The sequence below is a fragment of the Echeneis naucrates genome, chromosome 17, assembly GCF_900963305.1.
Source record: "Echeneis naucrates chromosome 17, fEcheNa1.1, whole genome shotgun sequence".
Taxonomy (NCBI): domain Eukaryota; kingdom Metazoa; phylum Chordata; class Actinopteri; order Carangiformes; family Echeneidae; genus Echeneis; species Echeneis naucrates.
Genome location: NC_042527.1, coordinates 22,013,372 through 22,037,602, shown reverse-complemented (window position 1 = coordinate 22,037,602; position 24,231 = coordinate 22,013,372). Strand labels below are relative to the sequence as shown.

Here is a 24,231-nt window from a genome sequence, read left to right as displayed (position 1 = left end):
CCTGGGGCCGAAGAAGCCTTCGCACGCCTGACTACCTCCTCTACCTCCTTCCACCTAGGTGGTCTAACATCCATTTCCTGATCTATCTCCCCTGATGGTGGCATGTCAGGTGGAAGTCCTACTACTCTACTCTGTTCAGAATCTGAATATGTATTTCTCAGGTACTCTTCTACTTCTGTCTTTGTTACTTTGAGCTGCTCTCCCTTTTCCTGGTTAAACAATCCTTTAACAAACTTGAATGGGTCCCTGTAAAATGCTGTTCTTACATATTCTTTCTTTTTCCTCTTTTTCCGAAGACATTCAGCCCTTCTAAGTACTGCCAGCCTGCTTCTCAATTTCTCTTGCAACACATTAATTCCCTCTCTCTTCCTCTGTAGCTCTTCTCCACTGCTTTATTAATTGTCTTCCTTCTTTAACTAGTTGCTCCGTTTCTCTTTGCTGTCTGGAATTAGCTACTTGTACTCTTCCCTCTTTCTATCTTGCGCCCCAAATCTTTCGACACCACAGGAGTAAATGGTGTCTCCCATCTTCTCTAATCTATCACTTGAGTTTCCTCCTAGTCAGCTCACAATTATTGAGTCCCTGTTGACTGTCTGCCATTCTTTGCTACTATTTGCCCTCGGCCATCTAACTCCAGCTTTCTGCTCCATATTTCTCTCTGACTGGCCTGTTCACCTCAGCATCAGCTGCATCCCTTCTTATAACCTCCTCCTCCACCTCTGTGGCTGTGTTGTTGATATCCTTCGAACTATTTTCTTTTTCCTGTACTGATATCACTATCTGATTTTAAGCTCAAAAAAAAAAAAGAACAAATCAAAATCAACATCAACAGAGTCCTGTCTCCAACAGAGACCCGTCCCCAACAGAGTCCCGTCCCCAACAGAGTCCTGTCCCCAGCAGACTCCCGTCCCCAGCAGACTCCTGTCCCCAACAGAGTCCTGTCTCCAACAGAGTCCTGTCCCCCACAGAGTCCTGTCCCCCACAGAGTCCTGTCCCCAGCAGAGTCCTGTCCCCAACAGACTCCTGTCCCCCACGGAGTCCTGTCCCCAACAGAGACCTGTCCCCAACAGAGTCCTGTCCCCAACAGACTCCTGTCTCCAACAGAGACACGTCCCCAACAGAGTCCTGTCTCCAACAGAGTCCTGTCCCCCACAGAGTCCTGTCCCTGTGATCAGGCTCCTCCTTCTAATCCTCCACCTTAGTGTTGATGAACACTCAGAGTCCACAGTCTGCTTTATACTTGCTGGAGCTCACAGTGACTCCACACTGCAGATATGAAGGCTCTGTTCATCTCAGTGCTGCTGGCTGCTCTGTGCCGTGGTATGAACACTGCTCTGTTTCTGTGATATCAATCCAACACTGACATGATTCTTCCATTCAAACACTGATACTGTTTGTTGGTGTTTTACAGAATGCAGAGCACAAAAAGACAACGTGGTGCAACCACAAGGAGACGTGACTGCTGCTGAAGGAGAGGCAGTGACACTTCACTGTGGATACAACAGCAGCTCAACCGGTCCATCTCTCTACTGGTACAGACAGGATGGAAACCAGAGCCCCAAATTCATCCTGAGCCGCTTCAAACTGGATGAAGGAAACACAGAAGAGCACTTCAAGGAGAGATTTTCATCCAGTCTGAATTCTGACCTAAGATCAGTTCCTCTGAAGATCCAGAAGCTTCAGGTGTCAGACTCTGCTGTGTACTACTGTGCTCTGCAGCCCACAGTGACAGGAAACAACACAACTCTGTACAAAAACCTCTGGAGCAAAGACAACACAATACTCCACAACATCCACTAGAGGGAGTCTCTGACTGAGAAAAGACTGATGACACAAACGTCAGAGCTCAGAGCTGATGACCTGGCTCCGCCCACTGGAGTCCAGCTCAGCCAATGAGGTGAGCAGAAATGTTGGAGGAAGTAAAAGCACAGTCAGCTTGAAGTTGAGGAGAAGGGCTGTGCAGCAGAGAGGCTGTTTAGTTTGTTCATTCTACTGCAGTGGAAGAACTTTGTTCATCTGCTGTCTGTTTGGCTTCAACTACTCCAAAGACATGTTGCTTTACCTCTTTTTGTTTTTCTCTCACTTCACAGGTGAGTTTGACAACTAATGAGAGTCTGAGTCAGCCTGCTGGATCAACAACATGTTTCACCTCCATTTGGTCACGCACAATAATGTGTCTTTGTCATGAAGTCCTGTACAATCTAGAGATGATGTGAGCTACAGTTGAGCTGTTTGTGTCCACAGAGTAAAACTGTACGGTGACATTTCCCCCTGTCTGCTCCTCTCAGCCTCATGGACAATGTCAGTCTAATGGCTTCATTTTCTGCACTTTTTCAGGAATAAAAGCTCAACACCGAATCTTTCCTGTGAGAAAAGAAGTCAGTGAGAGAGAAGGAGGAACTGTCAAACTCAGCTGTCAATATCAGACAACAGAAGATAATGTTTGGCTTTACTGGTACAGACATGATTCAGACCTTCAGGCCCCTCAGTTCATTCTCAGGAAAGGAGCAAAGGGAGACACAAGTGAATATAATCCTTCACCGAATAAATATGACTCCAAAACAACAGACACATCAACTGAACTGACCATCAGTGGACTAACCCTGGCAGACACAGCTCTCTACTACTGTGCTCTAGAAACACAGTGATACAAAGTGTAGGAGAGGCTGCACAAAAACCTGAACACTGATATCTGAGTCCTCTTCAAAGAGGAGGGAAGTGGTTTTCAAACCACAGCTTCATATCAGATGGATTCTGCTAATTCCTGTTTTATCAGAGTCACTGTGGTTCAGCTGCTCATCAAACACTGTGGGAGGATCCACATCAGTGACAGACCACCTGGATGAGGCTTCAAACACAAAGACTCCATGAACCGCAGAAAGACAACAGAGACAGAACTCATCCATCAGTGAGGGACATCACTAAAGCTTCAGAGCAGATCCTGCTCAGTTCTACAGACTCATATTAAGGAGTCTGAGCAGATGAACAGAGTCTGGACTGACATGGTTTTGTGTCCAGGGACGGTAAATCCAGACGACATTCCTCGGAGGAAGCAGCAGCAGCAAGAAAAAGTGTGAGGCTTGACTGAGCTGAAGTAGATGGTTCAGACCCAGAAGTCTCTCTGAGGGCAGCATCAGTGACTGGAACAGGATTCAGGCAGTGATGGTTGGAGGGAGGATCAGTGGAGGGTGAAGAAGAGCTCAGTCACATGAGTCATTCTGGATTATCAGAGACCAGACAGGAGGCCACATGATGGACCATCTGCAAGGATCTCACTGTGACAGAGGAGCAGTGATGGAGGTGAGAGTCCAGAGCGACGGGGGAGTCCAGAGCGACGGGGGAGTCCAGAGCGACGGAGGAGTCCAGAGCGACGGGGGAGTCCAGAGCGGTATCCTACGTAGGAAGCTCAGCAGAGCCCGGCTTTCTTGGGCTGAGCTGGCTCCAACCAGAGATAACGAGTATCATGACGGTGGTTATCAACTTGATTTGTCGACGCAGGCTTTCCTCATCAGGCTCTGTGTGCGTTCACATAAAACAGGACATTTAGGCGTCATTTGACACTATTTCATCTGAAAAATGGAGTAATCACGTGCTGCCTATTTCACCCAAGAGGATCAGATAGTTGTTATTGAGAGTTCCAATGAATTCAGAGCTATATTAACAGCAATAAGCAACACTGTTTCGACAAACAAGGCCAGAGAGGAAAATGGCAAAAAATTGCAGAACTCGTAAATGCGTAAGTGAATATAGTCTATTTAGTTTAGCGTTAGAATAAATGTACATAAAATGATTATCACAGTATTGCTCTACTTTTACTGACCCTGCAGGAATGCAGAAACTTGTGTTTTTCTCACAGGAACTGAGATCATACCTCTGGAAGATAAGCAACGACCTTCGAAGAGGAACATGAAGACAGGGAGGAGGCAGAAACCAGATTACTTCGGTTATGAACTAGCTCCTCAGTGTGTTTGTGTGTCATGTTTCAGAGGCGTAACTTGAATATGATTATTCAACAAGCATCTATTCATCCACTACGTTGCAGCTGTGTGTTCCCACCTTTAGAGCTGCAACATCATGTACCTAAGGACCACCCAAAGGAAATAAAGAGGGGAGAATGGAAGAGATACGTCAGAGCAGGTAGAGAATGTAACTGAACATCTCTGTCTGTTCCCCTTGCAAGTAAAAATGAGCGCTGTTGTCCTTTGTCTTTCTTCCCTGTGTGTTTAATAATGTTCTAGGTGGCTTAAACCTGACATTAACTTGGTCCTTCGAGACGGATCCCAACAGACCGGAGGGATCCAAAGGTTGACGGGAGTCCGAGAGGGGAAAGACAACGGAGGTGAGTTGAGTCTTGACTTAAAAAGAGTGAGTGGCCACGGTGAATGACTGGGGGTCATTGCGCGTAAACAAGCCCTGAATATTCTAGACACTGGCAGGTAAAGAATAAGAGAGACCAAGGGAGTCTCAAGAGTTTTAAGAGGGACCAAGGGAGTCCCGTAGAGAGACCAAGGGAGTCTCTGCAGAGGATGACGGAGTCCTGGTGTGCACCCTTAATGTCCGAGTAGGAGAGTGAATGTGAGTGTGAAAGGAGACTGACATACCACGAGGTATTTCGTCTCATATAAAACAGTGGGATTTGTAAGTAGTCAACTGGTGTGGATGCAAAGGCAAGAATTCTCCACTCCAAAGAGTTGAAGTGAGAATTACCACAACAGGAAATTGAGAGACTACCCCACTGATAAAAATCGACCTCTAGAATACCCTAAGTGTTGCAAAGGTCGAACCAAATTATTAAAATGGGGAAGGGGTCGAGTAAAGAAAAACCAAGAGATAAATTGCAGTGTCAAGATTGGAAATTCATAGAACAGGATCCCTGTAAAAATAAAAAGTTAGACAGATGGATCGTAAAACACAATTTCGATGGAAAATTAAATACACAAAAGATAAGTGTATTACAAGAAAGTATTACAAAAAAACTAAGAAGAATCCAAAAAAAATGAAGCAGGAAGGTTATGAAGAAACAGAGTACTGGATGAAAGTGGCAGGACAAAGTAAAATAAAAAAAAAAAAAAACAGAACAGGAACGTAGACAAAAAGATAAAGATGAAGACTGTGAAAAATGTAAAATTTAATGTATCAGAGAAAAGAAGACAATGAGACAGGACCTAGAGACGACCTAGAGACGACAGAGACTTAGGCCAAGGGGCCGAGGGGGGAGCTGCAGGTCCAGCTTCCCCAGGACCAGGACCAGGACTTTACCCAGACTTAAGTGAGTTACCACCATATGATGGACCAACAGAAACCTTTAGAAATACTCGATCTTGAGGAGGAGTCGGAGACTGGTCCAAAATAATGGGAAATCTCCGCCGGTAATACAGCAGGATGAGGTAGGGACTTATCCAATGATTGAGGTAGAAGATCCAAATGTTGACGATGTTAACAACCCCGTCATTCTAGTCTATAGGACCTGGACTATAGACGATGTAAAGAAGGCCATAGAAGGAGTAACCTCCCATAAGGAGGATGTCACACAGTTCGTTCAGGATATGGAAAATTTGCGACATTCTTATCACCTGAACGGACAAGAAGTACAACAGGTTTGGATGCAGGCACCAGGACCAGACTGGCACTATATCAGGGACCAATGGAATCCTTTGGGCCTAAATGGCCGTCCCCTGACTCATGATGATCCAGAGTTGAATAACCGTGTACGAGACCTAAATGACGGAGTTACTCTACGGTTTAGACATATAGCTAACTACACCGAGATAGGTAGAGTAAAACAAAAGGAGGATGAACCCTTTGAAGAATATAAGATAAGAATGACAACTAAATTCAAAATCCACAGTGGATTGCAAGATGATGGGAATTCAAATGGGGAATTCCAGCAACAATTAAAAAATGCTCTCCATGCAGGATTGAAAGATGGAATACGTTGCTGGCTTAATAAACATTACATAGGATTCGCTACAGGGACCATGGAGGACTATGTTAACCATGCCCTCCATGCAGAAAAAGTAACAAAGGAGAAAAAAGGTGGAAAGGCAGGGGGAGTGTTTTATCAGGAGAGAGAAGAGGAAAAAGAGGGAGAGGTGTTCTACCAAGATAGTGGCAGAGGCCAAGGATGTGGTGGATACAGAGGGAGAGGAGGTTTTAGAGGCAGAGGCCAAGGAGGAAGTTACAGAGGAGGATATCAACAAAACCCAAGAGAGTGTTGGTGTTGTGGAAAAGAGGGACATATTGCCAGAAACTGTCCACAAAAAATCGGGCGAGTTGAAATGACTAGGCCAGTCAGATAAAAAAAAATTGATGAGGAGGACTCATTAGGAGCTGAGGAGATCCTAAATCTCCAAGACCTACTAGCATTAAACACAGCAAAACCAGAGGTAACTTTATATGTGAATGGCAAAAGCATTGTTTTCCTGTGTGATCCGGGGGCGTGTAGAACAACGGGCAAAGAAATGATACCAAACTCCAAGCTTAGCGATCTGCTAGTGGAAAGTTAACTGAAGTAGCCGAGTCAGAACCATTGTGCTTGAGAGACCCCCAAGGACAGACATGCCAGCTGTCTATTTTGATGTTTCCAGAGTGTTCAGTTAATCTCTTAGGACATAATCAGAGTGCTGGAGGAAGAACAATAGTGGAAGACAGAAAAACCGCTATCCTCCAAGCTCCTAAACCATTAACAAAAAAGCAAATGATGTCATTCTTTGGCCAAACAAATTACTGCAGAAACTGGGTGCCAAACTATGCAGACATAACCGCACCTTTAAATAAGCTAATGTATAAAGAAGATTTAAAGATGACCTCACCCTTATGCTGGACCAGAGAGTCAGAAGAAGCATTCTGTAAGATAAAACAAGTGTTGGTTTCCAGTACAGCGCTAGCATTACCAGACTATAATAAACTTTTTATTCAAATGGTGGACTGTAAAGGCCACTTCATGACTTCTGTACTGGTGCAACAGCATGGTGCTAAAATGAAGCCAATTGCATATTTCTCGTCAAAGCGTGGCCTGTGCGCTACCACACTGTGTCAGAGCAGTCATGGCAGCCGTTGCAATATGTAAATGTGCAGCTCATATGACAGGCACAGATGAAGTTTCTCTAGGAAATGCATTTGCAGATAAAATAGCAAAAGCAGCAGCAGCAGGACAGGTTCAAGTGCTGACTGTGGAAGAATGTACAACTTTAGAGGACACTACACTAAAAGACACAGACAATCTGAAAAAGATATATGTTTAAAAAATGGAGCGAAGTTACTAAACGACATGTATGTATGACCAGACAGCAAACCTATCCTACCTAAAAATTTATACAAGTGGGCGGCAATATTGAGCCATGGTGTGACACATGTCTCAACAGGAGGGATGGTAGGACAGATACATCAGTATTATACCACTTATGGATTTAACTCTTATTCATCATGTTTAACATGTGCAAGACACAACCCTCAAGGGAATTTAAGGCCACGTAGAGGGCGATTCCCTACACCTCAATATCCGTTCCAAATTATCCATATGGACTTTATAGAGCTAAATCAAAGTGAAGGAAAGAAATACTGTCTAGTCATAATAGACGCCTTTTCAAAATGGATAGAGCTTTTTCCAACAAAACATCCAGATGCGATAACAGTAGCTAAGGCACTGTGTAAAGACATAATACCAAGATACGGAATTCCTGAGAAAATATATAGTGATAACGGCACACATTTTGTAAATCAGACAGTAAAAAAGATTGGAATAATGTTCCATATCGATCTAAAGAATCATTGTGCTTATCATCCTCAAAGTGCAGGCCTGGTAGAAAGAATGAATGGAACTATAAAGAATAGATTAAAGAAATGTATTGAAGAAACAGAAAGATCAACAAGGATTCATTTAACGCACTGTAAAAAGGTCATTTCAGTTGAAAGCTCCGATCGGGGAGGTCGATTTTCAACTAAAATGTCTCCTAAGTGGTTACCACGGGCCATCGGAGGATGGGTAGCGACCATATTCCTTATAATAACCTTTCTGTTAGTATGGTACCTGTGGAAGCCACCCCAAGGGGCCCTAATATGACCACCCCCGCTGAAGCAGAAAAAACGGAACAGAAAAATGAAACCATAGGAGGCCTCACGACTGGCCCCAAAAGTGCTGTTAACCATGATGGTGAGATAAAAGTCGATGAATGGTTCCAAGTTATAACAGGTATTTCAGGACAAAGCAACAACTGGTTACTTACGGTAGAACAAGCTGCAAACACGACTAAAAGTGCTTGTGTAGTGTGTATGGGTCCTAGGCCGATACTACAAACAATACCTACAACGATCGACAAACAATGTGTTGTAGAAGTGATGAATAAAACAAATCCGAACATCACCTGTGCGAAGTGGGATTTTGTGTTTCCAGTCACTATGTCAGAAAAAAAGAAACCTATATTTTCCAAAAGAGTTGCACCTGGAAACTTCACCTGTATAAATATAACAGGAGGTGGAGAGCCTTTGCGTTTTCTCTAGTGAGTGTTGCTCCGAGATAATAACTGTGACTGGACATTTCAAACCGGTGCCTCGAGGGGACATTTGGTGGTGGTGTGGTGATGACAGATTATTTGACAAATTGCCTAAAAATGTGACAGGATTCTGTGCTCTAGTAACACTATTACTACCAGTGTCCATACACCCTATCTCTGCTAAAGAACTCACTGCTAACTTATCTAGTGTTTTGCCTGAACAATGGCACCGCAAGAAAAGGTCTGCAACCTGGTTAGCAGACGGTGATCCTACATATATTGATGCAATCAGTGTACCATGAGGTGTTCCAGATGAATACAAATTAGCAGATCAAGTAGCAGCAGGATTTGAGTCACTTTTATGTTGGTGGTGTACAATTAATAAGAATGCAGACAGGATCAACTACATCCACTACAACGTTCAAAAGTTAGGTAATTGGACACAGAGCGGCTTCGAGGCGGTACATGGACAGTTGTCTGTGACTTCTCTCATGGCATTCCAGAACAGGATAGCCCTGGACATGTTGTTGGCTGAGAAAGGAGGTGTGTGTGCTATGTTCAGAGAGCAGTGTTGCACATTCATCCCCAACAACACAGCTGCTGATGGCAGCCTTACTAAGGCCATAGAGGGACTCCGAGCTCTCAATGGCAAGATGAAAGAACACTCTGGGGTTGACACCTCAATGTGGGATTCCTGGATGGATGTCTTTGGAAAATATAAAGCTCTAGTGTCCTCTGTTTTGGTCTCTATAGCAGTGTTTGCTGCAATCTTAACTTTGTGTGGATGTTGTTGTGTACCCTGCCTGCGTTCTCTTATTAACCGTCTGATTACTACAGCAATTTCACACGCCAGATAAAGTGGCTCAAATGACCTGACATTAAACCTGACATTTAATATGATGTATGTCATAAATGATCTTATATAACTTTAATTCCCTCCCTGACATTGTCTCACAATGAAGGATACATGGAAAGCACTTAGTTCAGGGCCAAATCAAAGTGAAAAGTGTGATAAAGTCCAATAAATGTTCTCATTGGTGTTCTATTAGCTGAAAAACGGTCTTGGCAGGAAATCCGGACTAAGCACAAAAACATAATCCAAAGTGGTATTCATCACTCTTTCAGTGTAATGTGGATGATACACTTACAATATATTCATTGTTAATATGATCTGAAGCAAAGAAGAAGAAAAGTGAGGGAAGAAGGACTGGAGGGGGCAAACAATGACGGGCGTCCGATCATGGAGGGGATACGAGGGGATATTCAGTCAGACCCTGGAGCTGGCAGCTCCCAGCAGCTGTTCTTTTCCAGGAGATGTATGAGTGCTTTGGTGGTAAAATACTAAATGCAGCTACTGTTTCTTAAATGAGAAGTCTTTATCTCATTTACAGTTGAAGGAGACACTGCAGAGTTGGTGAAGCTGCCAGCACACACCCTTACTGACCCCCACACAGAGGTGACTGTCAAAGAAAGTTGTCATGTATTATCTTTGTGTGCTGTTTTAAATCCACTTTATTCATTTCTGTTAAACTATTCCACAGGTGGAGCTCAATGATGAGGAGACGCTCTCAGTATATTCAGAGGTACCTTTGGGGGTAGATGTCTTTATAATGGAAATAAGAAGTGAATGTAAAAATGAAATCAGTCTTTTTAAATTAGAAATAATTAAGTTTCTTGCTCATGTCACAGGCCGAGGACATTGTGCATTGTATCCTGTGGCCTCCACCTCTGGGCGACAAAAAACAAGGGGAAGGGTTTTATCATTTTGTAGCAGTCCTACGTCTACTTTTTTAAAGTAATCCTTACCAAGAACGCAGAAGTGAACGATGAACACCTCAATGTCCTCTTAATACAGGTTGGAGCAGAATATGTGAAGGCCCTTTATAAAAGGAATCTTGTTGGATAATGTAAAAAAAGAACTGGAAATTAAAGTCGGAGTTTGAGCAACTGCAATTTGAGAAAAAGGTACAACACTAAATGGTACTTGAATGTTTTGTTAAGCGTGAGTGACGTTGTGTACTTATTCCTACATTTTCCCCCAGAAAAGGCTGAACTTCAATAAACAATAAAACATCCTTTGATTGCCGTGTTTTTTGTTTTGTTTAATCACAAAACTTTCTGGGTGGTGGCTGCACCAGTTGGATCGTCAACGGTGATGGGGTCTGTTGTGAAGTGATCTTGGAGATGTTGTTATACTCCATACCCAGTAGGGGTTCCGCTGCCTTCCGCCATGACTAGTTGCTGGGACCTGTGTTAACAATAAAGCAGTTCCTGATGAAGAAACATGCCCAGTTATTTCTAAAACCTCGACGATATTACAGGGTCCACCACGTCAGCTGCCAGCAGCGGCACACGAGGGGCTCTTTCCTCTTTTTGTTTGGTGGCCACATTGTGCAACACCGCACAAGCGGTTATAATCCCACAAGCCCCGTCAGGAGAAACCCTCAGGCTGCGGAGACAGTTGAATCTGGACTTGGTGACCCCAAAAGTCATTTCCATCCCGACCCTGCACTTGCTAAGTGCCACATTGAAGCCACACTCTGGTGGTGTCTGTGGGTCAGGATAGGGTGCAGGGATATCCTCTGTCCGCCAGAAGCAACCCGTCAAAAAGCCCTGTTAACAAAGGCAACGGAAACTACTCTGTGTGACAATTTAACTAGAATAGAATCCAATTGTGTATATCCATTTGTCATACCGTGCTCAAGCTGGTGACCCAGAATAGACCCTCGGAGGATCCACGAGTCATGGACTGAGCCAGGACATCTGGCATCCACACTTGTGACCAATCGCTGATGATCACAAGTCATCTGCAAACGTGTCTCAGATGAGTTTCACAATGAAAGCACTGAAACAGTTAAGGTACCAGTGAAGGCTGCTGAAAGGGAATAGTTTTCCCTTATTAATGGTGACCCATCTCCTGTAACAACGTGAATGTATGTGAATATATCTGATCAATGAGAAAAGTGTAGTATGCAGCACTAATAATATAATTGTGTGCAACGTGCACATGAGCCACCACCAATAACATGACAAATCAATCAGTTTACCTGAACATTGATTCCTGTTCACAAAGTCGCCCTCATGTTCCCCCAAAGGCCCAGTGATGGGTCTGTGAGCGCAATCAATGGCCCCTGGGCCCCTGGGCCCCTGGGACCCTGGGACACCCTACTTAGGAATTAGGTGTAAATATTACATTTTATACATACATACAATCAGTTACCATGGTGACACAGACAGCTTCAAAGAGAGCGGGCTTTGTGCTCAACAAGGCTCTAAGCTGTCTTCATAGTTCAGCTAAGACCAACAGAGACCAGATCAGCAGAGACCTGTCCCCAACAGAGACCCGTCCCCAACAGAGTCCTGTCCACTGTCTCCTCTGACTGAGAAAAGACTGATGACACAAACGTCAGAGCTCAGAGCTGATGACCTGGCTCCGCCCACTGGAGTCCAGCTCAGCCAATGAGGTGACTTGTTGTGTCCACCCAAACTGGTGACATCTGGATGAAGTGTTCCTTCTCCAAACAGCCCAAAGCTTCCTCCTCCTGATCTCTGAACTTGTCGGCTGATGACATACAGTGATATGAGGAGGAGCAACACTGTCAAAGAGCAGAAGAGAAAACATCTGCCACCGTCAGATTCATTCAATATCTAAAGAAAACACAAGTCAGAGTGTCTGAAGATGCTCTCACTGCATCACTGTGGGATGGTTCCTTTGTTTCTCATCATACTAAAAGGTGAGTTCAAGCAGGAGGAATAAATGAGTTCAGAGGATCTGTTGGTTAGAAACCACTGGAACACACAATCAGAGTTCAACATGGTCTTTAACAACATTTCTCTGTTTCTTCAGGTGTCAGCTGTCAAGAACTGAATCCAGTCAAGACTGAAGAGTCCAGTTCAGAAGGCAGCTCTGTCACTCTGTCCTACAATTACTCAAAAAAACAGATGGCCGTTGATAATTTCTTCTGGTATCAACAAAATCCAGGAAAACCACCAGAGTTCATCTTCTCTCATCAGGAGTCAGGAGAGAAATTATCAGGTTCAGACTCGAGAATGTCTGTTAACGTGAGCGATGACAAAACCAGAATTCATCTACAGATCTCCTCTGCTGCAGTGTCAGACTCTGCTGTGTACTACTGTGCTGTGAGGCCCACAGTGACAGGAAACAACACAACTCTGTACAAAAACCTCTGGAGCAAAGACAACACAATACTCCACAACATCCACTAGAGGGAGTCTCTGACTGAGAAAAGACTGATGACACAAACGTCAGAGCTCAGAGCTGATGACCTGGCTCCGCCCACTGGAGTCCAGCTCAGCCAATGAGGTGAGCAGAAATGTTGGAGGAAGTAAAAGCACAGTCAGCTTGAAGTTGAGGAGAAGGGCTGTGCAGCAGAGAGGCTGTTTAGTTTGTTCATTCTACTGCAGTGGAAGAACTTTGTTCATCTGCTGTCTGTTTGGCTTCAACCACTCCAATCTAGAGTAAATACAAGAAAGTTACGTGACAAAAAATGGACCAGACTCAGTGACTAACTCCCTAACAACAAACTTTCCCTCTGCCCTATGTGCCCTGAAAATAATATCTAACCAGGCCACTGAGCAGTGATAGCTAACATGTCTTTGGGGTCATCAGGTGGGAACCTCCTTTCACTGGTGTTTTCGTCTAGTTAGGCCCACAACACCTCCAGGAGGGTAGACAGTGATCACTGGTGTCCCAGAGTCACCCCCTAATGCCAGCCATCACCACTCCTCACACAAAGACAACTATCTCAAACAGCACCACCGTCAACTACTCTGACCTCTCACCAACTGCACCAGTGAAAGTAGGGATGGGATACAGACCCTGGTTCAGGTGGGGGGCATGAAAGTATAGAGGGTGCAGGAGGTGGACAAGCTACACTTGCAGAGTCAGAAAACAAACTCACCTGAACAGTCCTATAATCAAACCAAATCTAACCAATACAGACCAACTCACCCTGACTAACCTCCTGGTCTCAAAGAGGCTCAAACAAACACCCTCCACTTAAATACACTTCCTCTTCCTGGATTTCTTCCTCTGCTTCTCCTAAGAGTCTGTCTGTCTTTATAGCTCCCCCTGCTGGGCCCCCAGCTACTATTATTCTTCTAATCCAAATCCACTGACTGGATTTTACGGCCTCATCCGGCATTTCTTTCACTGTTTTCCTCACCCTCTGTCCCCTTCCTCCTAACTCCTTCAACAAAGCAACAGCAGATTTTGCTACAAACCCTCTACATCAGGGGTCTCAAACTCAATTCACCTGGGGGGCCGCTGGAGGCAGAGTCTGGGTGAAGGTGGGCCGCATAAGGGATTCCACAAAAAAAAAAGTCCTCAAATGTCATTAACAGTTGATTCAGTTGAATGATTTCTTCTGAACATGAAGTGTCCTAAACATGAATGGAACATTGAGTAAAAATCATGAACGGTTCTTCTGAACATGGCTTCTCTTGCCTACTCCTTGCTGCCAGAGACTTGACAGCACTTCTTCTCACAAATCTCAACCACATTTGGCTTGAGAGAGGAAGCAGTTGAGACCCTCAGTATGGCTTGAAGATGATCATCAGTAATTCTGGACCTGTACTTGGACTTATTGAAGTTCAAGGTGGAGAAGAACTTTTCATAGAAATATGTGCTGCCAAAAAGGCACATGGTCCGCTTGAACATTCGGGAAAGCTCAGGAAAGTTGGGGGGCAATTCTCTCAAAAATTGCTCCGTCAGTTGTTTTTCCAACCAACCTCTTCCATGGCAAACCGGCATTCTCAATGGCGTCACACAGCTGATGAAATGTCTCGTTAGCGGTGGTCTGGCCATGCATTGGAATTACTGTGAGCAGCTCCTTCAAAATTCAGCTCACTTCAAAATTGCTATCAACACCACGGACATAAATTGTGAACTGAGCAGTGTCTGTTATGTCTGTGCTCTTGTCAAGAGCGACTGAGTATGCATCAAAACATTTTTCTTTCTCACACAGTTGATGATAAATGTCACTTGACAGGTCAGAAATGCGCTCTGCCACAGTGTTGGCAGAAAGGCTCATGTTGCTAAACTGACTTTTCTTTTCTGGACAGATAATACTTGCAGCCTGTAATATGCATTTTTTAACAAACTCGCCTTCTGTGAATGGTTTCCCTGCCTTAGCAACCATCTCACTAACCATGTAGCTAGCTTCGACTGCTGCAATATTCTCTTTGGTTGCTTTCTTCAAGAAATCTTGTTGCCTCAGTAGACATGCTTTAAGACTGGCAACCCGCTTGGCTCTCTCATCCCCTTGGTATTTTGCACATTCTTCAGCATGTTTAGTTGAATAATGCCGTTTGATGTTGTATTCTTTGTGCACTGCAACTTTATTTGTGCAAATAAGACAAGGGGATGCCCCTGTGCTCAACAAAGAAATACTGCGTCTCCCACTTTTCTTCAAATTGTCTGTGCTCGTCACCAACCTTCCTCTTCACTGCAGGCTTTGATAAAGACATGACTGGGGTATGGCAAAATCTAATTGATTCCGCTTAGTGGCGCTCTTGTTTCACGTTTCAAACAAGTGTTTAGCTAGCTAATTGCGCAAAGAGAACGTCTTAACGCATAACGTAATTTCCGCTTTATGACGGAGCGCGCCTTAAGGCTGGGGTATACTTCCGCGAACACGGCGCGCGCCTCTCGTTGTGCATAGCTGACAACGCAGCATACTTCCGCGCCGTTTCTGTCATGTCACGCGCCGCGTAACATGAGGGGAGCGTAACAGGCCGGTCCCACCGTGGCCAGAAGAAGAAGAAGAAGATATATCTCTGCTATTTATTTAACTGACTTTATTCAGCTTGTTTAAAGTCCTATTTTATTCTATCTCATCATGAGAAAAGACACTCTGCGACAACAGGCTTTTCTCCTTTATCAGGGGCCGCAGTCAAGATGGCGGCGCAGCATACCGTCGCCGCAGATACGCTATTCATTCATTCATTCATTCATTCATCTTCTAAATATATATCTCTTCACCTGCTTCGTACCAACTGGCATCGCGGGGTGTGCTGGTGCTTATCTTCAGCTCACACAGGGTGAAAGGCAGTGATTACACCCTGGACGGTCTCCATCCATCACAGTGTTTACCTGTGCACGCTATGTATGTCCAGACGGCTCATTGAACAGTGAAACACTGCAGTTTGTTGTTTTTATTAATAGACACGATTAAATACTACATACTGGTGCGCTACAGATACAGACTTTGATTGGAACATAAACATAGACTTTATTATTCTTCCAGCACCGACGACAGGTTTATTTCTACAACGTTCATAGTGTCCATGATAACTACCGATAGTACGCTGAATGTAAACAAGCACTTCTTCTTCGTCCCCAAAGCAGTTCTTCCTCATTCTCCACAGGGTTATGAATGTTTCTCCACTTACTGGTGGAAGTTTAGCGCATGTGCTGTCACGCACCTAGCCCCGACACTTTCTCCGCGGGCCACACTAATATTATACTTTGATATTAAGGTGTGGGCCACAAAATATTGTACTGCGGGCCGCGAGTCTGAGACCCCTGCTCTACATCCTACTTCCACTGGACAAATCCTAACCTTCCATCCTCGCTGCTCAGCATCCTTACCTAGATCTGCATACCTGAGCTTTTTCCTTTCATATGCTTCTTCAACTAAATCCTCCCAAGGCACAGTCAGCTCTATGAAATATATTTTCTTTCTACTCCCAGACCTCAAAATTACATCAGGCCTTAGCTTTGTACAGGCTATTTCCTGGGGAACAACAAGCTTTCCTCCTAACTCCAGCTGCATCTCCCAGTCACTGGCATCCTCTAAGCTGCCTTGCCTCCTTGTTATTTTACTAACTTTCCCTCCTTCCTGAACAAACTGAATTTCCACTCTCTTTGTCTAACCCTAACCCTCCTAAATTTGCCTGCCTCTGTATATCTTCAATGTCTGCAGCTAAGCTTTTTAAAACTTGGTTGGACAGACTGACCTTACAACCTTAGAAGATGTGCTTTAGAGTTGCAGTACCTGAACCAACGAACATAACGGGTCTCAATTTATCCAGAGTTTTAGGTTCTGAGGAGTTGGCAATACGTCATATGTTGCCCCTATCAGAAATCTAATACTGCTTTCCTCCATACTCCACAGCTCTTTCCAGCTAAGCTCTTTCTTCTCTACACCTCCCCAGTTCAACCACTGTCCCTGCTTAGCCTGAGCCACTGCCCTCGCACTCCTTATTATTTCCTCCTGTCTACGAACCTGCTCCACAACTAGCTTCCTCTTCTCTTTGGGACCTGCTCTACTCCACACCGGTTTGCCTGGGCCAAGCCCCAAGCCTCCCCGGCCTATCTGTACATTACCCACAATCTCTGCATGCTTAAGAGCTGCTTCTGCTTCCTGCACTGCCATTATTGGATTCCATTTTCTCCCCTTGGTTGGGTTTGGAACCACCTTCTTCACAACCACATCTTTACTCCCAGATAACTGGAGCTCTGTCCTAACCTTAGTACATTTAAACTCCTCCACTAGACTATATACTGGGAGCTGAAGTATGCCTTTCCCGTACAGTGCCACAGTGCTTAAACATCTCTGAACACCGAGCCACTTCCTAATGTAAAAGCTTACCAGTCTTTCAATTTTCTCTGCAGCAGATATTGGAATATCATATACCGACAGTGGCCACATCAACCTGTGAAATAATCCAAACTGCAATCACCACAGCTTCAACTTTCCTGGAAGTCCTGATTTATCTATTCTATCCAGTCCCTCAGCAACATCCTTCCTAAACTGCACTACCTGTTCTCCGTCATACAAGTCTGCCTTGTACCACCTACCGCGGCTCTTTACTGGTTTTTCTTTATTTATTGGAATTTCCTCTTCATCTATTACAAACTTTTGATCACTTAATCTTCCTCTGCTTATTGAGATACTTCTAGACTTACTAGGCTTGATTTTCATACTAGCCCACTTTAAGTTTTTATTAAGTCTCTCAAGTATTCTTTTCTGTCAGGTTTTGAGTTAATTCTGGTGTTCAGTGTTCTGTCCATGTAACTTCCTGTTTTATTTTGTAGTCCTGGTTCCTTTGTGTTCCCCGTTACTTTACTTCCTGGTTGTGTCCCATGTTGATTGCCTTCCCTGCCCTAATGTGGATCACCTGTGTCTTGTCTAGCACTGTTTTTAAGTCCTGTTTTCGGTATAGTCCTTGTCAGATCATTGTCGTTTTGCCGTTTTGTTCCTGCCATGTCCTTGTCCATGTCCATGTCCTGCCCTGTCGTTTTGACCATGTTTTTTCGCTCAGTTTATGTTGTAGATTCAGTTCAGATTAAAGTCTTTTTCGTCACCTACCTGGTTTCTGGCTCCTGCAATTGGGTCCTCACCCTGCAACGCACTCGCACCGCGATTTTGGCGGGACATATTTCTAGCCTCTGCCAACCTGTTGTAAAGCCTGCTATAGTTAAACACAGTCTAATATCCTGGAAATATCTTCTTACCAAATCAACACCTGCTCCAGGCACTCTAAAATAATCAAACGCCTCCCAAATAAGACTATGTGGCACTGACCCAAATGCATTTGCTAACTCCAAGAATATCACATGCAAATCTCTTTTCTCACTCTTGGCTGCCTGAATTTGATGCCAAATCATGCTAGTGTGCTCTAAACACCCTGTGAAACCTGGTAGTCCTGCCTTCTGTACTGCAGTATCTATTAGGTTATTCCTTTCTAAATAACTAGCTAATCTCTGTGCAACTACACTAAAGAAAATCTTCCCCTCTACATTCAGGAGAGAGATCATATGGAACTAACTCAGGTCTGAAGTTTCTTCCAAACTATTCTTAATTGCCTCCACAAGAACTTTAGGATGTCAGGTGCACTTTCATAGACCCGGTAGGGGACTCCATTTGGCCCTGGGGCCGAAGAACGTTCCGCACGCCTGACTACCTCCTCTACCTCCTTCCACCTAGGTGGTCTAACATCCATTTCCTGATCTATCTCCCCTAATGTTCTCTTGCAACACATTAATTCCCTCTCTCTTCCTCTGTAGCTCTTCTCCACTGCTTTCTTAATTGTCTTCCTTCTTTAACTAGTTGCTCTGTTTCTCTTTGCTGTCTGGAATTAGCTACTTGTACTCTTCCGTCTTTCTATCTTGCACCCCAAATCTTTCGACACCACAGGAGTAAATGGTGTCTCCCATCTTCTCTAATCTATCACTTGAGTTTCCTCCTAGTCAGCTCACAATTATTGAGTCCCTGTTGACTGTCTGCCATTCTTTGCTACTATTTGCCCTCGGCCATCTAACTCCAGCTTTCTGCTCCATATTTCTCTCTGACTGGCCTGTTCACCTCAGCATCAGCTGCATCCCTTCTTATAACCTCCTCCTCCACCTCTGTGGCTGTGTTGTTGATATCCTTCGAACTATTTTCTTTTTCCTGTACTGATATCACTATCTGATTTTAAGCTCAAAATAAAAGAACAAATCAAGATCAACATCAACAGACTCCTGTCCCCCACAGAGTCCCGTCCCCAACAGAGTCCTGTCCCCAACAGAGTCCCGTCCCCAACAGAGACCCGTCCCCAAAAGAGTCCTGTCTCCAACAGAGTCCTGTCTCCAACAGAGTCCTGTCTCCAACTGAGTCCTGTCCACAACAGAGACCTGTCCCCAACAGAGTCCTGTCCCCAACAGACTCCTGTCCCCAACAGAGTCCTGTCCCCCATAGAGTCCTGTCCCCAACAGAGTCCTGTCTCCAACAGAGTCCTGTCTCCAACAGAGTCCTGTCTCCAACAGAGTCCTGTCCCCCACAGAGTCCTGTCCCTGTGATCAGGCTCCTCCTTCTAATCCTCCACCTTAGTGTTGATGAACACTCAGAGTCCACAGTCTGCTTTATACTTGCTGGAGCTCACAGTGACTCCACACTGCAGATATGAAGGCTCTGTTCATCTCAGTGCTGCTGGCTGCTCTGTGCCGTGGTATGAACACTGCTCTGTTTCTGTGATATCAATCCAACACTGACATGATTCTTCCATTCAAACACTGATACTGTTTGTTGGTGTTTTACAGAATGCAGAGCACAAAAAGACAACGTGGTGCAACCACAAGGAGACGTGACTGCTGCTGAAGGAGAGGCAGTGACACTTCACTGTGGATACAACAGCAGCAGGAACGGTCCATCTCTCTACTGGTACAGACAGGATGGAAACCAGAGCCCCAAATTCATCCTGAGCCGCTTCAAACTGGATGAAGGAAACACAGAAGAGCACTTCAAGGAGAGATTTTCATCCAGTCTGAATTCTGACCTAAGATCAGTTCCTCTGAAGATCCAGAAGCTTCAGGTGTCAGACTCTGCTGTGTACTACTGTGCTCTGCAGCCCACAGTGACAGGAAACAACACAACTCTGTACAAAAACCTCTGGAGCAAAGACAACACAATACTCCACAACATCCACTAGAGGGAGTCTCTGACTGAGAAAAGACTGATGACACAAACGTCAGAGCTCAGAGCTGATGACCTGGCTCCGCCCACTGGAGTCCAGCTCAGCCAATGAGGTGACTTGTTGTTTCCACCCAAACTGGTGACATCTGGATGAAGTGTTCCTTCTCCAAACAGCCCAAAGCTTCCTCCTCCTGATCTCTGAACTTTTGTTTCTTTTCTTCAAAAGTCAGAGTGTCTGAAGATGCTCTCACTGCATCACTGTGGGATGGTTCCTTTGTTTCTCATCATACTAAAAGGTGAGTTCAAGCAGGAGGAATAAATGAGTTCAGAGGATCTGTTGGTTAGAAACCACTGGAACACACAATCAGAGTTCAACATGGTCTTTAACAACATTTCTCTGTTTCTTCAGGTGTCAGCTGTCAAGAACTGAATCCAGTCAAGACTGAAGAGTCCAGTTCAGAAGGCAGCTCTGTCACTCTGTCCTACAATTACTCCAAAGCTGCTGATTATAATGATAATTTCTTCTGGTATCGACAATATCCAGGAAAACCACCAGAGTTCATCATCTCTCACTCAGGAACAGGTTCAGTGATGAACAGTAAAATTGATGGAATGGGGATAAAAGTGGAACAAAAGCAGATCCAGATGAACATCTCCTCTGCTGCAGTGTCAGACTCTGCTGTGTACTACTGTGCTGTGCAGCCCACAGTGACAGGAAACAACACAACTCTGTACAAAAACCTCTGGAGCAAAGACAACACAATACTCCACAACATCCACTAGAGGGAGTCTCTGACTGAGAACCTTCTCTGGTTTCTAATGATCCAGTCCAGAGTCTTCTCTCTCATGAGACACAGTTGTGATGAACTCCAGTGTCACTGCAGCAGTTCTCCTACTGTCTCACTGATCGGTCCTTCTCAGTCTCTGGAGGAGAATTTCTATCAGATCCTGGTCCCCTGTCGTGGTTTTCCTCAGGGATCGGTCTGAGGAACCATTTTATTTTCTATATCCATGTTACCACTGAGACATATCAGTTCTGTTTCCAACATCTCCAGACAATAATCCAAAAACACCTGAAAATCGACCATGAAACATCTGAGAGGTGGAAGCTGAAGGTTCTGCTACGGCCCTCAAAGTGTGAGACTGAAACGTCTTTGAAAATTTTGAATTGAATTGAAAAAAGACCATGTCAGGTGTCCAAACTCTTCTCATGAACCTGAACATCTTCTCCCCTCCCTCCCTTGGCAGAGAGGAACAGAATAAGACACCAAACAGGCCGTGGGGAGTCCAGCATTCAGTAACAGCACAGAGTTGTGTAAAGATGATGTGCATGGAGTTCCAGCACCTTAAAGCACAAACAGACTTTACCAGATTAAAATGTGTTACTCCGGTTCACCCCTGAGAAGACCTGAGCTCCAGTCACCATGAAAAACACCTGGTCTCAGTATTTGATGCACCTGAGCTGAAGCCACACCTGCCGCTTGGACCAGGAAGTATCTTTGGCAGCAGGATGTCACTCTAATGAATGTGCTGTGATGGGATCTTGTCTAGAACATGTTGAGGACTATGAATTAGGCCCAACACCTTCTCCCAGGTCCAGTCCCTCAATTTAGTCCTCTTTCAGCTTGTGACGCATTTCAGGCTGAATGGAATCTATTTCAGATCTTTTGAGAGAAACCAGACGGTTGGTGTTTGAGTCCAGGTTGATTAGGAAATTCATGAACATGCTGTCATATTTCTCTGCTAAGTATTTAATTTTTTCCTTCATGCTTCATGTCTTGTCGTTCCTGTTTTATTTTTGTGATCACTCACCTCTGTCTCCGTTCCAGGTTCCTGTTTGCCCCGCCCCCTCCCCGTCTGTGTGCACCTGAGCCCTGATTGTGTCTCCCACACCTGTGTCCAATCACTCCCCATTAGTCCTGCATATATTCCCCCTTTTGTGTCACGTCTCCTTGCCAGCTCACGGTCCAGCATTCCTTCACAGTGGTTGCACCTTCCCTTTTTGTGTCACATCTTGGATACATCTGCCTGGAATAAACTTTGTTTAGCTGATCTTAACCGGTCGTTGTCGTGCATTTGAGTCCTTCCTATTTAGTGCTACGTTCTCGATACATGCTTTTGTTGTAATGGCCGTGAGGTTGAGTCTATTTGACATTGATCATTTTAACCTGGTCCTGGTTTCTCTCTGGTTCGTTTGGGGAAAGAGATTTCTTGTGGTGAACGACAGGGATCAGTCCATCTTCAAGTCCCAGGATGACTTTGGACAATGGGACTGACACACAACGTTCATCCTGCACAGTGACGCCTCCACTTGAGGAGAATCAAGTTGGTCCTTTGTTGTTTGTAAAGCCAGAAAATATGATTCATCCTTTAAACCATCAGTTTGTGATCACCAGGAGGTGGAACAGAGAGAAGAGACGCAGAGATTCAGGGAGGAGCTGAGCTGTTACTGAGAGGACACAAACCACCAACATTACCTTTATTCAACATGCTGTCGTTGGACTATTATGGTCTGTCTCTGCTGCTCCTTTCCATTATTACAGGTATGTTAGATTCTGTCACAAGGAAAAGGTTGATGTCATTATTTTTGGAATGTGATGCATTTATGGACACGTCCACAACTTTCTCTGTTTCTTCAGGTGTCAGCTGTCAAGAACTGAATCCAGTCAAGACTGAAGAGTCCAGTTCAGAAGGCAGCTCTGTCACTCTGTCCTACAATTACTCCAAAGATCCAACTGGGAGTGATTATTTCTTCTGGTATCGACAATATCCAGGAAAACCACCAGAGCTCATCATCTCTCATTTAGGAACAGGTTCAGGGGCGAACAGTAAAATTGATGGAATGGGGATACATGTGGAACAAAAGCAGATCCAGATGAACATCTCCTCTGCTGCAGTGTCAGACTCTGCTGTGTACTACTGTGCTGTGCAGCCCACAGTGACAGGAAACAACACAACTCTGTACAAAAACCTCTGGAGCAAAGACAACACAATACTCCACAACATCCACTAGAGGGAGTCTCTGACTGAGAACCTTCTCTGGTTTCTAATGATCCAGTCCAGAGTCTTCTCTCTCATGAGACACAGTTGTGATGAACTCCGGTGTCACTGCAGCAGTTCTCCTACTGTCTCACTGATCGGTCCTTCTCAGTCTCTGGAGGAGAATTTCTATCAGATCCTGGTCCCCTGTCGTGGTTTTCCTCAGGGATCGGTCTGAGGAACCATTTTATTTTCTATATCCATGTTACCACTGAGACATATCAGCTCTGTTTCCAACATCTCCAGACAATAATCCAAAAACACCTGAAAATCGACCATGAAACATCTGAGAGGTGGAAGCTGAAGGTTCTGCTACGGCCCTCAAAGTCTGAGACTGAAAAGTCTTTGAAAATTTGGAGATCGAGCTCAAAAGAGAAGTCTCTACAAGGCAGCACAAGAAGCTCTCAGAAGAAAAAACATTTTGAAGGAATAAGGGGTGAAAATCCCCCCAGAAAGAATTCAAAGATCTGGATATATGAAGCGTATAAAGAGCGGACATACTTGCCTGAGTACTGACCGTAAACAGCTTTGTTTTCTAACCCTGTCCACAGCAGCAAAGAGTCAGATGACAGACTGAGCTCCTGCTTTGGTGCTTGTGGTTCTCTGAGAAATGAACTGAAGACTATCCATCTAAAATCTCTGGAATCCTTCTTTGTTCCAACTGAAATTATAACCCTAACCCAAAAGGAATTAAGTTCTCCGGTCTCTGACAGGGAAGGTGGATTAACTAGAAGGGCAATCACGCAGAAATAATATTGTCATTGATGGTATCCAAGAAACTCCAAACGAAAACTGGTCTGAGTCAGAAGAAAAGGTACGCAAAATGATATCTGAGAAGCTACAGTTGGACCACTCGTGTATACCGCCCTCCCACTGTCTATCAATCATATTAGTATTTGACCACATTTCATGACATGAAAAAACATCTGTCCAAAATGTCAGAAATGTTTCAAACACTCAGATTTCACTTGTGGACTATGCCGACGTCTATTCCATCAAAAATGTACACCTATTAAGAAGCTAAATGCTAATACCTGCTGAGAGTGAATTTAACTCTTTCTGTGGCACTCTCCCATTAGATAGAAATTCATTTTCTTCTAATCAATGTTTTCCAAATGTGGGTGTTTCTCTCTCAAGTAGAATCAAGAAGACAGCTGAAAGTCCACTTGAGTCCCGCTGTATTGCAATTTGACCCACCACGTGCTAATGAAGTAGGAAATAATAGCTAATCTTAAACATTCTGCAGAAGGTCATGATGAAATAAGTGCATCACTGCTTCA

The 24,231-nt window shown here is 44.4% G+C and overlaps 4 gene segments (V, D, J or C); all 4 read left to right on the top strand.

Moving 5' to 3' along the window:
- The first annotated feature begins 1,206 nt into the window (after nt 1–1,206).
- On the top strand, nt 1,207–1,898 carry LOC115058195 (T cell receptor alpha variable 18-like). The segment is given in 2 exon segments: nt 1,207–1,320; nt 1,412–1,898. Coding segments are annotated over 2 exon segments (435 nt in total).
- Nucleotides 1,899–11,900: 10,002 nt separating this feature from the next.
- LOC115058194 (T cell receptor alpha variable 20-like) lies at nt 11,901–12,817 on the top strand. The segment is given in 2 exon segments: nt 11,901–12,226; nt 12,340–12,817. Coding segments are annotated over 2 exon segments (435 nt in total).
- A 6,517-nt stretch (nt 12,818–19,334) lies between these two features.
- LOC115058196 (T cell receptor alpha variable 18-like) lies at nt 19,335–20,026 on the top strand. The segment is given in 2 exon segments: nt 19,335–19,448; nt 19,540–20,026. Coding segments are annotated over 2 exon segments (435 nt in total).
- Nucleotides 20,027–20,048: 22 nt separating this feature from the next.
- LOC115058200 (Ig kappa chain V region K16-167-like) lies at nt 20,049–21,506 on the top strand. The segment is given in 2 exon segments: nt 20,049–20,208; nt 20,322–21,506. Coding segments are annotated over 2 exon segments (429 nt in total).
- Nucleotides 21,507–24,231: the final 2,725 nt, after the last annotated feature.